Source organism: Quercus lobata, chromosome 1 (assembly GCF_001633185.2).
Source record: "Quercus lobata isolate SW786 chromosome 1, ValleyOak3.0 Primary Assembly, whole genome shotgun sequence".
In the NCBI taxonomy this organism is placed as follows: Eukaryota; Viridiplantae; Streptophyta; class Magnoliopsida; order Fagales; family Fagaceae; genus Quercus; species Quercus lobata.
This window is the reverse complement of record NC_044904.1, coordinates 25,799,617-25,813,441: the sequence shown is the minus strand read 5'-3', so window position 1 is coordinate 25,813,441 and position 13,825 is coordinate 25,799,617. Positions and strand designations below refer to the sequence as shown.

The following is a 13,825-nucleotide window of genomic DNA, read 5'->3' as shown; positions in this document are numbered from 1 at the left end:
TTTAAGATTCTGATACCTTAAAGTCACCCTTTTCTTTTTTACTCTTCTGGTTGCATGGCTACAAAATTGTTTTTTTTCTTCTTCTTTAATCTTAATTAGTTTTATATATTGTAATTGGGATCAATCCACACAGTTTATATGTTTTTTTTTTTTTTTTTTTTGTAAATTTAAAAAAATTATAAGAAAAGTTAAGAGAGAGAATAGTTTGATATGAAAAAAAATGTTGTATGTTTTGTTAAAACACTTGGAGAAGATAATAAGAACAAATAAATTGTCAGAGGTTTAGAGTAGATAAGCCTTGGATAACTCTATATTTTGACAATTTAAATTTCACAATTAACTTTAAAAAAAGAAAGTTTTAAGAAATTGTACATAAAAATTAAGAGGTAAAAGCTAAATGAAAAAACTGAAGGCAACACTCAAATAACTAAACCCTAGGGCCAAAACTTACCAAAAATAAATAAATAGGCAAACACAGAAACTTGGCTTAGCAAAAAAGAAATTTCTTACGAAAGAAGATACAGGAATTTCGAAGCTCAAAACTACAAAATGCTAAATGATCTATATATGGTACATTGTCTTTGGACGCTAATTCCATTAGGAAAGATGATCTTAGCCAAAAAGTAACTGGTGTAATGGAACTTGCTACTTCAGTGGTCGCATTAGGGTAAGAATCTAATGAGGGCAGAATTTCATTAATTTTCATTAAGGAGATCAAAACCAGAGGCAATGAGAGCAAAACATGCGCCTCTGTGGATGCACATCTATAACAAAGGTCAAAAGGAGAGTATATTATGTCGATTCTCGCATGTAAGGAGCCAACCCCCTCATCTCTGATCCATTTCCGTTGGCCAAGTAATATACTTTCTTCCAGTTTTCCTCCGAGAATACTTCATGTTGTACTAATCTTTGCCTGACAGAGATAACAACAAACAAAGCTTAGAATCTGAAACGTGATTCACAGGGGAAAGTGCTTTAGAAGCATTCTACTATTTAGGGAGTATAGCAAGGCCAGAAAAAAAGTTCATTCTCAAAATTTTTATAGAGTATCATAATCTCACATAATGAGTAAAACATAATGAATCCGAATTGTTTGAGATATGATATGTCAGGATGTCGAGAGAAAATGCAATATATTTATAGAGATGTGCCAAGTGCTCTCTTACTATCAAATTCCTGTTTGAATATAAGAGACAATCACCTATCACAGTCATTGACCTGCTATCAACTGATAGAAGGTCAAGGACAAAATGTCTAACAGAATGAAATTCTGAATTAGATTGTAATACAAGTTTTGGGACTGAGGTTTTGTTCTTGTTATTCTACTACTTCAATTTTAGATTAAACCAAGAGTTATGCATTCATCCATTAATTATATTTTATAATCAGAAAATCATTCAAATTTCATGAACATAGGCAAGTTAAACTTTAATTAGCAGATACTAAACAAGTTGAATTATAGTAACAAATCGTCCACCCAGATGACACCGTTGTCTAATGTTGGAAGATTGGTACCTCAACACCGTTCAACATTACAAATACTAGCAAGCATATAAATTTCATTAGCATACCTAAGGTAATAATGGCAAACAGATGCTGCTTCATCTAAGGTGTAACGAGGACAATTAACACGAGCATCTTCAGGAACATCCGGCAAGTCTTTGCGCAACTTTCCTACAGTAGTTGAATGAGAGCAAGCACCCACCATCATGTCATCATGCATCATAGACCTAAAAGCGTTCACTTGCAAATCACACAAAAGAATTTCATATAATGCACATATCTCTGATAGTGATATGTACACACAGTCAAGCTAGAGGAATTAACTCTTTGAAGATCAAATACCAACTTTTTCATTTCCAAGAATAAGATTAACACCTTTGTCTATGTAACTTTCATTTGCATTAAGGGCTATGACCAACAAGTAAGGAGTAAAAGAGAGGGTTCACTAGAATTGTTAGAATAACCATAAGGGTAAAACTTAGGTATGGTACATTAGGTTCCCCAACTGAATTCAAACACATGTTGGGGAAACCAACGTACTACACCTAAGTTTTACCCTACATACAAAGCCAAAATGGGAGGGGGGGGGGGAGGGGAATTGCTGAAGTTTTATACATATTAATAATTGCAGTTAAGACAACATAGATTTGAACTGAACAGTTGGTGCTAACCATTGTGAGCTCTCTAGCATGTACTGGTCATCGAGAATGAACCTTTACTGCTTCCTCATACTCACTGAATGTAAAGCAGCTGTTATACTAGAGAGAAGTATGAGCAAAAATAATTAAAACATAGGCTAGTAGTTATAAAAGATCATATCATAGGGCTTGGAACAAATGATTAACCCAAAGAACAGGAGAATGTGTGAAGTTGATGCAAGAAATTGGGTCTCACTTGATCAATTGCTATAAGCACGGGGATATTTTTCACAAGTGATGACTCTTTCCTCAAACAAACTACCACTCCAACAGCCGCATGTGTGTGCTTGATTCCTGTGTTAACCAGGTCATAAAGCGTTGAACCTTCAGGCATTGCCATGTTATCAACATCTTTCAACTGCCCAACACCAGCACCCTTTCCCAATGGAATCGGATCACTGATTTGGCATGGTAGTTGTTTTAAGTGGGATTCATTCCATTTCAGAAAATCCTGGAGACAAACAACTCATAAGGAATATATAGACCCACTGCATGATACAGTTGAAAACAAACTAACAAATAAGTCATAATAACTGCTAATATATCCCAAGTAAACATTGCAGAAGAAGCAAGAACATGGACCTTTTTTATTTTTATTTTTCTCAAATGTAATCTAAATGTTACGTATCAAAGTGTCTAATCCAAAAATAAATGTCATGCTAACATAGTTACAATAAGTGAGCATGAAATTCAATGAGCTAATGACCAATTTCACATGCTGCATCACATTGTGCATCTTCAATGAATTATACCACCAAAATCCAGAACCAATCCCTGACATTGAAAATTTAAAAAGACGAAATGGAAATCCTTTTTGTTTATCTTAATTCTGCTTTAAAAAGAATAAGTTTCAAAGATTGACAGCTCCCAATGTTTGACTGAACAACTAGCCAAAATAAAAAAAAAGGGGTTAATGATCTTGCCTTGAGAACATTTTCAGCCTGAAGAGGTGTGTCCCAAAGACCCGTATTTAGGTTCTTATAGAAAAATCCTCCATGAGTCCAATCTCAGCCCCTGGGAACATAAAAAACCAGCCAACCTTCATCACGAGCCCAATGAACAAGCATTGCAAGTGCAATACTCTTTCCACAGCTCACAGGACCATCCAACACTACCTGCTTCCTAAGTTTGGGACCTAACAAATATTAAATACCACCATAAGCACTGTCTTCCAAGTCTGTAACTGTGACACCTAAAAAGAATTTAAGCTACATATATCTTTTCAAATTCTAACATGTCATCTTAAAATAAATCATTTGTCATAATCTACATCATTTAGAACCCAATGTTTGAAATTTTTGTGAAAATGCTCACCTCTACTATGAGAGAGTGTCAATGGGGGATCAACAATTCGGCGAAAATTATCATGAAGATCCAAAAAGCTCTGGCGAACAAGAAGAGCTGGTCGAAGTGAGTCCTCGAATTCTTTCACCATCCCAGTTGGTAACCCCTCCGGCAACACCGATTTCAAAGACTCCATACTAATCCAAATCCACACAAAAATGACCAAATTATCAATTATTAAGCTATAAATACAAGTGGGTTTTTGTTGAAATTTTGATTTGGGTACCTGAATTTGAAGTAGGAGCAAGTGTCTTTGTGGGAGAGAAGGGAGAGGGAAGGCGTGGAAGTGAAGAGGGGAAGGCCATTGGGGCCCACATTAAGGGTGGGGTCTTTTTCGTCCAAGGCGAGGCGCCGCGCCCGAGCTTGTGCTTCTGAGACCGCCGCGTCGACCTCGGCCGGTGCGGCGTCTTCCTCGGATTTATTGAACTTGCCCTTCTTGGCCTTGGTGGCAGTGGTGGACTTGGCATTCTTCACTGAGTAATTTCGAGCTGAGGAAAAGGAGTACTGAGGAGGAGGTGGGGTTGGGATTGGTGAGGATTGGAGAGTCCATGAATGGGGTTTTGGTTTTGAGCTTGTAGCAGTTGCGGCTCTCAGAATTGACCACAACATTTCTCTCTTTTCAGTGTGAGAGTGAGAGTGGCCGATCTCTGAGGTTTTTGGGAAATGGGAAAATGCAAAGCAAGTGAGAAAGCACAGTGAGAGTTTCATCTCTGGTGAAAGGTTATGACATTTTGGGTTCGAGGATTTAGAGTGGCCCAAGCCCAATTTTAACAACGAAGGGGCCCATTATTGTTGGTGGTTTTTGTGGAGATTGAGAGGGGTGAGTAGTAATTGAACCTTACCGACAAAACCTAGCCTCATCGACCAAACCGCACTGAAATTTGTACCGATCGAAGGAGCAGATGTCGGCGAGTGGAACTGGGTGATCCTTCCAATGTCGGTGCGGTGACACAGTCGGAGATGATTTTCAAAACCAACCCACAAACCTTACCAATCGATTCTTATATATATTGATAGATTCCTTGTTTCACTGGGCTGTTAACAAATAAAAGAAGATAGTGAAACGTAGAGTCTTGGTTTCACTGGGTGTTAAAAAACAAAAGAAGATAGTGAAACGGCGTTGTTTCACTGGGTTGTTAAAAAAAGAAGCATAAAATGACTATGTTTTATGGCTAGGTTTTCACTTTTCACATATAAATGCTCTATTTTATCTTAGTCTCCCACAGAACGTCTCTCTTGTCTCTCAAGTCTCACTCTCAGCAGCAGTATAGTGCAGCATTGAAGCTGCTCACTGCAACAGCGTCGGACTATCGATAACTAGTAAGCCAATTTTTATTTTCTCAACTCCACGTTATCTTTCTCTAAGTCGCATTGAGTATTGATGTTTTTTTTTTCTTTCATAGAATATTGATGTTGAGGGAGACTATTCTCACTTTCTTAGTGTTCACTCTTTAATCTCTCAATAGAAAGGCTTTAATAACTATTCACCAATGACTGCTGTATTTTTATTTTTAAGGATTTTGAGCTACTGAGATGAGCTACTAGCTAAGTGACCACTGGACATTTGGCTTTTTGTTTGTTTTGTCTTAATAGTAGCCTAGTGGGTTTTGCGTTTGATTATGAATTACACGTTGCCAAGTTAGTCTTTAAGGTAGTATAAATTGATTGTAAAGCATTTATTTGGTCAAAAAATTTATTATGTTATTGTTACGATCAAAGCTGATTGTTCGATTGAGTAATGTCTAAGTAGAAAAACATTTTTAATAGTTAAATCGATTAAACCGATGAAACTGACTGCGAAAAACCGAACCGCTATAAGTAGGAAAACTGACCCTTGGTAGTGTGCATTGGTTACGATTATGGGGAAACCAAGTTTTATCGGTTCGGTGATAAATTTAGGAAAAAACCGCACCAACCGAAATAGGGGTTAGGCCTAAGGTTGTTGTGGTACTTAGGATGTAAAAAGATGGGTCCCTTATGACATTTTGGGTTCAAGGAGTTAGATTGGCCTAAGCTTAACTTTAACAACAAACTAGGCCCCATTTTCTTGGATTGATGTTATGTGCGTTGGGCTGGGCTGGACTCCTCTCTTTCCTTACTCATAAAAATATAAAGTAAGATTCATTGCTTATTCACAGAATATATGTACTTCTTCATTCCATACCTATCAAGTAATTACTAATTATAAGGGGTTCAAAATGGTCCTTTTGATTTTAGCCCTAAACACTATGCTATTCTATTACAAATATCTTGAGGGTGGTTTTTTTTTTTTTTTTTTTTTTCAACATGGTTTAAAGAAAAAAATTTCTTAACTCTAATGGTAATTAGAATTTCAATGGATTACTTGATCTACTCAAGAACCTATAATACCTACAAGAAATAGGATAAGCACTCATTTGAGGGTATAACGGTGTGATGTCGGCCAAAATCCATCCAATGATGAAGTTAGAACTTATAGAGGGTAGGGATACGAACAAAATAATTAGTAACTAATTTTGTATTTTTGTATCTCCTTTGGGGTGTGGGGGGTGGTGAGAGCATCTTATTATATAGAGGTTGGTTCCAACAACCTTCTCCTTGATTGTAGCCTATCTTTTTTCAGTGCGAAAAAGGTGGTTACATTCACGGGGTGTGACTACAAGAATTAGATTCCCATTAATTGAAAGGTTGTGAGTTGGTCAACGTAGCTTTTGCACCCAAATGGGACAATTTAACATAGTGGGGTTCATCCATTCTTGTTGACCCCACGAGTCATTTGTCTATGCAAGTAGTAGGTTCTCCAAATCCCTTTGTGGTTTGTTTGGATGCCATGGATTTGGATTTGAGGGGGGAAATCCAAAAATTCTTTGTTTGGTTGGATTTAGCCCAAATCCAACCAGAATTTGATAGGTCCAAATCTATGGATTTCAAATACTTCAAATCTGGTGGAATTTGGTAAATCTCTCATGCTCGCTCTTTGCTATTTCTCTCTTCCTTGACTTGAGTTTCTCCATCTCTCTTCCTTGACTTGCGTTTCTCCGTGTCTCTCTTCCTCGTGACAAGCTTCTTCTTCTTCTTCTTCTTCTTCTTCTTCTTCTTCTTCTTCTCTCTCTCTCTCTCTCTCTCTCTCTCTCTCTCAGCAACACTATTCAGGTTTGTCTCTCTCAAGTCTTCTCTTTCTCTTTAACCTCTCTATTTCTCTCTTCCTACTAAATCTGAATCCACAAAGGTTGTGGGGATTTTTTTTGTGGGTTTCATTTGATTTATTTTGTAAGTTTTGTTTGATAATATTTTATGTGATTTATTTGTGGATTTTTATTTAGTTTCTATTTCTGGATTTGTTTGTGGGTTTAAAATGCAAATTGTGTGTTTAATGAAATGCCTCTTTAAACTGTGTATGAGATGTGAAGTAATAAGCAAAAATACTATGATCTTTGAAGCCATCTTACTTTGGTTTGGACTGCTTGGATGGTAGAAAGTTGTTGAAGAGTGTTAATGCTGACAATATTTGTGTCAAATTGAAATGGAGAAAGGGATTTGGGTCATAAGTCTGCAACTAGTTGTGTAGGTAGCACCTTTACTCTAGGAATTGAGTGAGGCAATGAAAGGCACTTGTGGTTGTTGTATATAGATGTATGAGGAAATTGCATACGGTCAATGTGACTTCAAAAATAAAATGTTAAAAAATATAATAGATTTTTTTCAAGGATAATTGTGTTGGGTGCAATGGAAAATTCATTTAACTTTGGATGGTATATTATTGTATTTGTACTCCTGTATATGATAATTGGAGGGTAGCTCATTGGCTTTGGAATTATTATTAAAACTATGATATAAAGTAGGGAGATGTGCTATTGATACCGGATTTTGTTCATCTTGATTTTCGTGCCAAAATTTCATTTTTCACAAAAATTATATTTTTAATTACAGGATTATGGAGATGTTTAAAACGTTGAAATTTATCCCAATTGGATGGCAGTTTATCCAATTTTCCATGTTTAAATTCAAAATTACCAAAATGCTCTTGTTGACCAATCTTTGATTGAGTTGACTGACAATCAAACCAAGTCAAAATTTTCCCCAAATGATGATTTTCATCTTTCCATGTTAAAATTAATTTCCCCAACCATTGTTTGAAATTTTGATCGCAGTTAACTCACATTTTGACACCAATTTTTATCAAAAAAAGATTTCATCGTTTGAATGGAAAAATTTTTGGTCAATGTCATAGATTATTTACTTCCCTTTAGTTTGACAATTTATAGGCCCAAATCAGACTTAAAAACTAGCAAGTTTTATTGTGAAAAAATGAAAAATGTACTTGCCGATTAAAATTGGCGACGTGTCATTTAAGTCTAATTGTAGTTCAATTTATTGAATTATAAGCAAACGACCTTAATTAGATTGGCCCCAATAAGGTGTCGTTGGAAAGGTCTTGTGATGAATTTCATTTTAGTGAGCTTAATTTTCTAAAATTCCATTTAATAAAAGCCAATTTACCAAAAATTCAAAAAAATAATTTACTATTGTTGTTATTATTTACTAGTGTATAACCTGTGCATATGCATAGTACAATTAAAAACAATCACAATTATAAACATTTATGAGTTCAAATTATACTTTGTAAGGGTTACACATTTTTTAAGTTATAGATATATACATAAGTTTTATTCTCTCTCTCTCTCTCTCTCTCTCTCTTATTTTAGTTTGTTTTGGATATACACGAGTTTACTTTTTTTTTTTTTTTTAATTGGGTTTTGATGGTTTATTTATATTAGACTTTTTGTCTTTTGCCTAATATTAACTTACCTAGAACAATTTATAAAAAAAAAAAAAAAACTTAGATAGGACATGTGACGCAAAATTAGACAATAATGGAAATCTAATTGGATTTTCTCTTAGCTTTGGCTTTAATTTTTTATTATTATTTTATATATATAGATTTATTAAATCTTGATTTCTTACCCCTTTTTCAAAAGCTTTAAGCTCACTCAATTTGAAACTTGGCAATAAAAAGCAAGTACATTTAAAAGTAGACCTTATAAGCTTTCCAATGACACCTCATTTGATCAAAACCAAGCCCAAAAGGTTCGAAAAGATTTAGGATCTGTTTGAATACAGCTGAAAACTGAAAATTGAAAATTGAAAATACTGTAGCAAAATAATTTTTAAATGTGTAAATAGTATCATGGGACCCATTTTTAAAATTTTTTTTAATAAAGTGGTTGTGGGTCCCGTGAACAGTGCGTGAACAGTGTACAATGTCTCCTACACAGTGTAATCCACATGCATGAATAGTGCAGGTTACTGTTCATAAGCTAAATGCACTGTTCATGAGTTGAAAAAAAAAAAAAAAGAAAAGAAAGAAAAAGAATAAGGCTGAAATGCAGACGCAAAACGCGTTGCGTTTCAGCTATCCAAACCACACCTTAGTGGAAAAATAGGCCAAAGTTAAGAAAAACCAATAAAATTGCATTTTGATACTAACTTTGCATGCGTATCCTTAATTTTTCCTTAAGTGCTTTCTTGAATTAGGAGTGTTTCTTAACATCCTTAAACAGAAGGCTCCATAAAAGAACTTCCGAATTAAGACATATTAAGTCGGGAAGATTAGCCAAAATCATGGAAGTTAATGTGTGTAGCCAACTTTAGAAGCAAATAACTTTTGGCACATAACTTCAAATGAATCAAGGCCGGAACCTATAGAAAGTACGCTGTGAAATATTTCAGTGGAAACCAATTTCATCCAAATCAAAGTTCGGAAAAGCTTTCAAATTAGTGTGCAAAGTCAATAACTGAGTATGATCAAAACTGGAGCCGAGGTAGGCTTAAAAATCAAAACTTTGCACGTGCACAGCCTGAAGCTTCAAGATGCACATATGGTCCAAAGATTTTGTTTTAAAAGAACCAGCTCCCCCTTTGGTCAGAACACACCAAAAAGTCCTCCAACCCCTCCTCTTTTATGTAAAAATCATTCTTTGAACTTAAAGTTTCTATTTTTCTTAGTAAAACTCATCTTTTCAATCCAAAGCTTCTATGTTTATATTTTATCTGGGTTCATGGATATCAAAGAGACATTTTTATGTTAGAAGCTTTGAACTTCATGAAAGGTTATATCTTTTTCTATTAAAAATGTCCCATTGATATAAAAAAACCTTTTTTATTTGTTCTTAAATACATGGGTATGGTGATATTATAGCATAGAAAATTTACATCTTTGCCTTGTTCTAGCCTTATGGGCATGTTTGGATCAGCTGTTTCAAAATGTGCGTTTTAAAAACTAACGTTTTTAAAGTGTGCGTTTTGAAAACTAACATTTTTAAAGTGTGCGTTTTGAAAACTCCATTTTAAAAACCATAGATATGCGTTTAGTAAAAATGTGAAAATATGTGTTTTTTATTTTTAAAGCTATATTAAGCGTTTGGATAAACTGTTTTAAAAATAACTGTTTTGAGTGTAAATTTCAAAAAAGGACTTAACTATATTGTTATACACCATTGCACATCAAGCCATCTGGAATTCACAAAAACTAGAAACCAGATGGAGTTTTCAACATAAATATATAAAAGTGAAAACTATTAAATAATCAAACACTCACCAAACTCAATAAATGCTAGTCCCACGTGTCAAAAAATTGGTGACACCAATTCATAATATCATCCGATGCTTTGAGAAAATCAAAAGCAAGTGTACTCTTTTGACCAAGCATATAAAGTTACTCAGCATTTACATTGAAAAAGCAAAAGGTAAGACTAGGGAAGAGTGGAGTGTAGAGAACGAAGTTACAAAACAGAAGAAGCAAATTGGTCATCGTTGAGTCCTTAAAGAAGAAGATGGTAAAAAAAAAATGTGAAGAATAATGAAGTCGAAGTCTTGAAGAAGAGATGATTCTAACTTCATTTTGCAAAGCTATTGTGCATTTTTCTTTCATTTTTCTCTTTCTTTCTGCTGGGTATCACCCACATTGGATAATATAGTCAGCTATTTAGGGGTATTTTTGGTTTTTTGAACGAAAAAAAAGTGGTGTGAGAATGTTCTATTTGCTCGATATTGAAAATGCAATTAGATACTGCTTCTTTGAAACCGCGGATTTGTGCGATTTCTAAATGTGATTTAGCTGAAACAGCTTCTCCAAATGATTGTGTATATTGCGTTTTGTATCAAACCACGCGTTTTTCTCTAGGAAAACGCCTATCCAAATGGGCTCTATATGCACAAAAGGTTGCATCTTTAAGCCAAAGTTTGGGTTTTTAATGATTTAATGCGTGTTCTTTGTTTAAAGCTTAAGTCTTGGCATGAAAGTTTGTTCATTTCCCTTGTGTTTTATGTTTTTTTAGATGGCATGCTAATCTTTGTGTAGGTATGCCTACGATTAGTTAGGAAAGTTTAATCCTTAGAGTAAAGTTTCTATCTTTGGCTTAAGATTGCATCTTTCTTGAAAAGATGTAATCTTTATGACTTAAAAGGTTAAAACTTTATATTAAACTTTCCTCCTTTCCATTTTAATTCCATGTTTAAGGTTTCCTTTTATAATAATTTCTATGGCACGTGTTGATTTCATTCCTTTTACTATGGCTATGTCCTTTTGCATGCTTGCTTTCCTTTCTTGGAATTTTGATGATGCTTGCATATCTATAGTTATAAGTTTAATGAGGTAGCATGTTGATGCAGTCTTTTATATGTCATCCATCTTTGATAATGAATATATGTATATATATATATATAAACAACTGTGGTTCAATCGTAATTTCAAGCATGGCATAGAATGTCTCAAGAGGCCGTTGTGAGGTCCAGAGAGGAGGATGACGAGCTACAATGCAGCACTAAAAAAGTGAAGGAAAGCCACCAAAGGGGTTCCTCCTCCGATGATTGCTCTCCTAGATTAGATGGGGAGAGAACCTTGTACAAGGAAAGACTCCTTGGTGAAGTCCCAAGTGCCTATGAAGAAGTTTTTCATTTCGACAATGACATGGAGACGGAAGTAGTGTTTGATGACGAAAGCTCAGATATTGCAGCTGGATTGGCAGTTGTGAATCTTTCAGGCGAGACGAAAGCCAGAATCCGAGCTCTATGGGCAAATGCTCTCATAGTCAAGGTTTTTGGCAATATAGTAGGGTACCACTTTTTCATAACTTGTCTTACGAATCTATGGAAACCTAGTGGCCGCTTAGATTGCGTCGACCTTGGCAAAGATTTCTTTCTTATTCATTTCTCTCTTCAAAGTGATTATGGAAGAGTGTTGAAGGATGGCCCTTGGTTTGTGGGGGGACATTATCTGCCTATCAGGAATTGGGAGGCAAACTTTAGACCCTCCACGACAAATGTTTCATCTGTTGCCATTTTGATTCGCTTACCACTACTCCCTATTGAGTACTATGATCTATCTGTTCTTAGGGACATTTGTAAGGCCATAAGACCAGTTCTAAGGATTGACAGACATACAGCTGTTAAAACCAGGGGGTGGTCCGCCAGAATTTACATGCAAATCAGTCTTGATAAACCCCTCATCAAGCTTCTAAAGATTGGTGGCATTGGGCAACCTGTGCAATATGAGGGAATCAACTCCATGTGCTTCTCTTGTGGTCGTGTAGGCCACAAGGTGGACGGGTGTCCGTACACAATTAGGGCACCGGAGAAAGAGAGCGGGAAATAACCAAGTGAAGACACAATGGGGCAAAAAGACAATCATACCCCTAGTGTCAAGACCTATGGTCCATGGGTTCTTGTTTCACGAAAGAAGCAAACTATTCGGCGGACAAGGAAAGAATCAACCCAAATTTCCCCCTTTGGGCCTGACAATATAGCAAAGGAGCGGCCCATAGCCTAAGCTACAAACCCATCTGCTCCTAGACCTGCCCCATCGGGCTTTGGAGAGAAGGACGCAAAGAGTATTTTTAATGGTTTCTCTCACTTTAGTGAGTCTACTACGGATCGCATTATCTCTTTAGCTCATAAACATAGAAATTGAAGTTCGAAGTCCAAGTAGCAATCTTGAGACTTATCTGGACATAAAGGAGGTCAACTAAGGAACCTTTTTGAAGGGGAAAAGCAAAGCCCGATTCCAAATGACAGCGATACTTCTTAAATGCCAAAGCAGACGCCACCACCACTCCTAAAGGCTACCTGGGGGTAGGCTTCATATTTTCATTGCTGGAAGCTCCTTGGGGCCTGAATTGGACATGCCACCTTTTTCGATCCACCCTCCATCCATAGAGGACGAGAAGAATACCAACATAACCATTTCATCAGGCGATGACACAAGCCTACCATCGACTCAAAATCCTTTGCGTGATATTGCTAAGTAGAACCCCATTCCTGAAGAGACCATGGAGGATCGAATCTCCTTAGCTTGTCACAATTTTTCCTAAGCTACCTTGAAGGGTATTAATCCCAGTCTTAGGCTTAACAAGAAGGGGGGGGGGGGGGTGGTGAGGAGAAGCCTAGCTTCGGTGGGGAGAAGCCTAGCTCCGGTTTTGCCTCGGCTGGCCAAATCGTGAGTCAGGAGGTAGAATTATGTGATGCCCTTTAGGAGGCTGATGATGGGAATGCTATTGGGATGCTGTGCGAGGATGAAGGTGAGCCACCGTCCTCTACATGAGTTCCTTCTCTCCTTTCCATCTTTTTTAATTTTAAAAATGAATGTCTTAATATGGAATTGTCAGGGTGCCCTCAACCCCTCTTTTCAAAACATTGTAAATGATATGGTCCATTCCCACTCCCCTGCTATCATGATTATCACTGAAACAAAGACTAGTGGTTCTTGAGCTAAGGAGATCACATATAGACTTCATTTTGATGGAGCTATCCACGCAAATAATATTGGCTTTACGGGTGGATTATGGGTTCTCTGGGATTCTAACTAGGTTGAAGTCTTTGGGTTGTCTTCTACAGAGTAGGACATTCATTCTATGGTGAAGGATTTGTCCTCTAATTCCTCCTGGCTTCTATTTGCAATCTATGCCTACGCCAAGTATGCAGAGAGATGCCTTCAATGGGATAATTTATCCACTGTAGCTAGGCTACATTCTCTTCCATAGGTCATCACGGGAGATTTCAATGAAGTCCTCCTTGGAGAAGATAAATATGGTGGGCGACCAATGAATGTTAATAGGGCGCTAAACTTCCATGAGTGTCTGAATAATTGTGGTATGATTGATTTGGGCTTCTCAGGCCATATATTTTCTTGGTCCAATCGTCGCCCTTTAGTTCAGTTCGTCCAAGAGAGAATTGATAGGGTGTTCACTAATGTTGATTGGAATTTTCTTTACCTAGAAGCATGTGTTAAACATCTAGAAAGAACC

At 36.4% G+C, this 13,825-nt stretch overlaps 1 protein-coding gene and 1 pseudogene across 1 annotated transcript; one reads left to right on the top strand and one right to left on the bottom strand.

The window, feature by feature from the left end:
* Window positions 1–465: 465 nt before the first annotated feature.
* Window positions 466–4,273, bottom strand: LOC115984906 (annotated as a pseudogene).
* A 7,016-nt stretch (window positions 4,274–11,289) lies between these two features.
* LOC115951558 lies at window positions 11,290–12,177 on the top strand. The gene has a single exon (XM_031068741.1). It carries the CDS (start codon window positions 11,290–11,292, stop codon window positions 12,175–12,177), a length of 888 nt encoding a protein of 295 aa, XP_030924601.1.
* The last annotated feature ends 1,648 nt before the right edge of the window (window positions 12,178–13,825 follow it).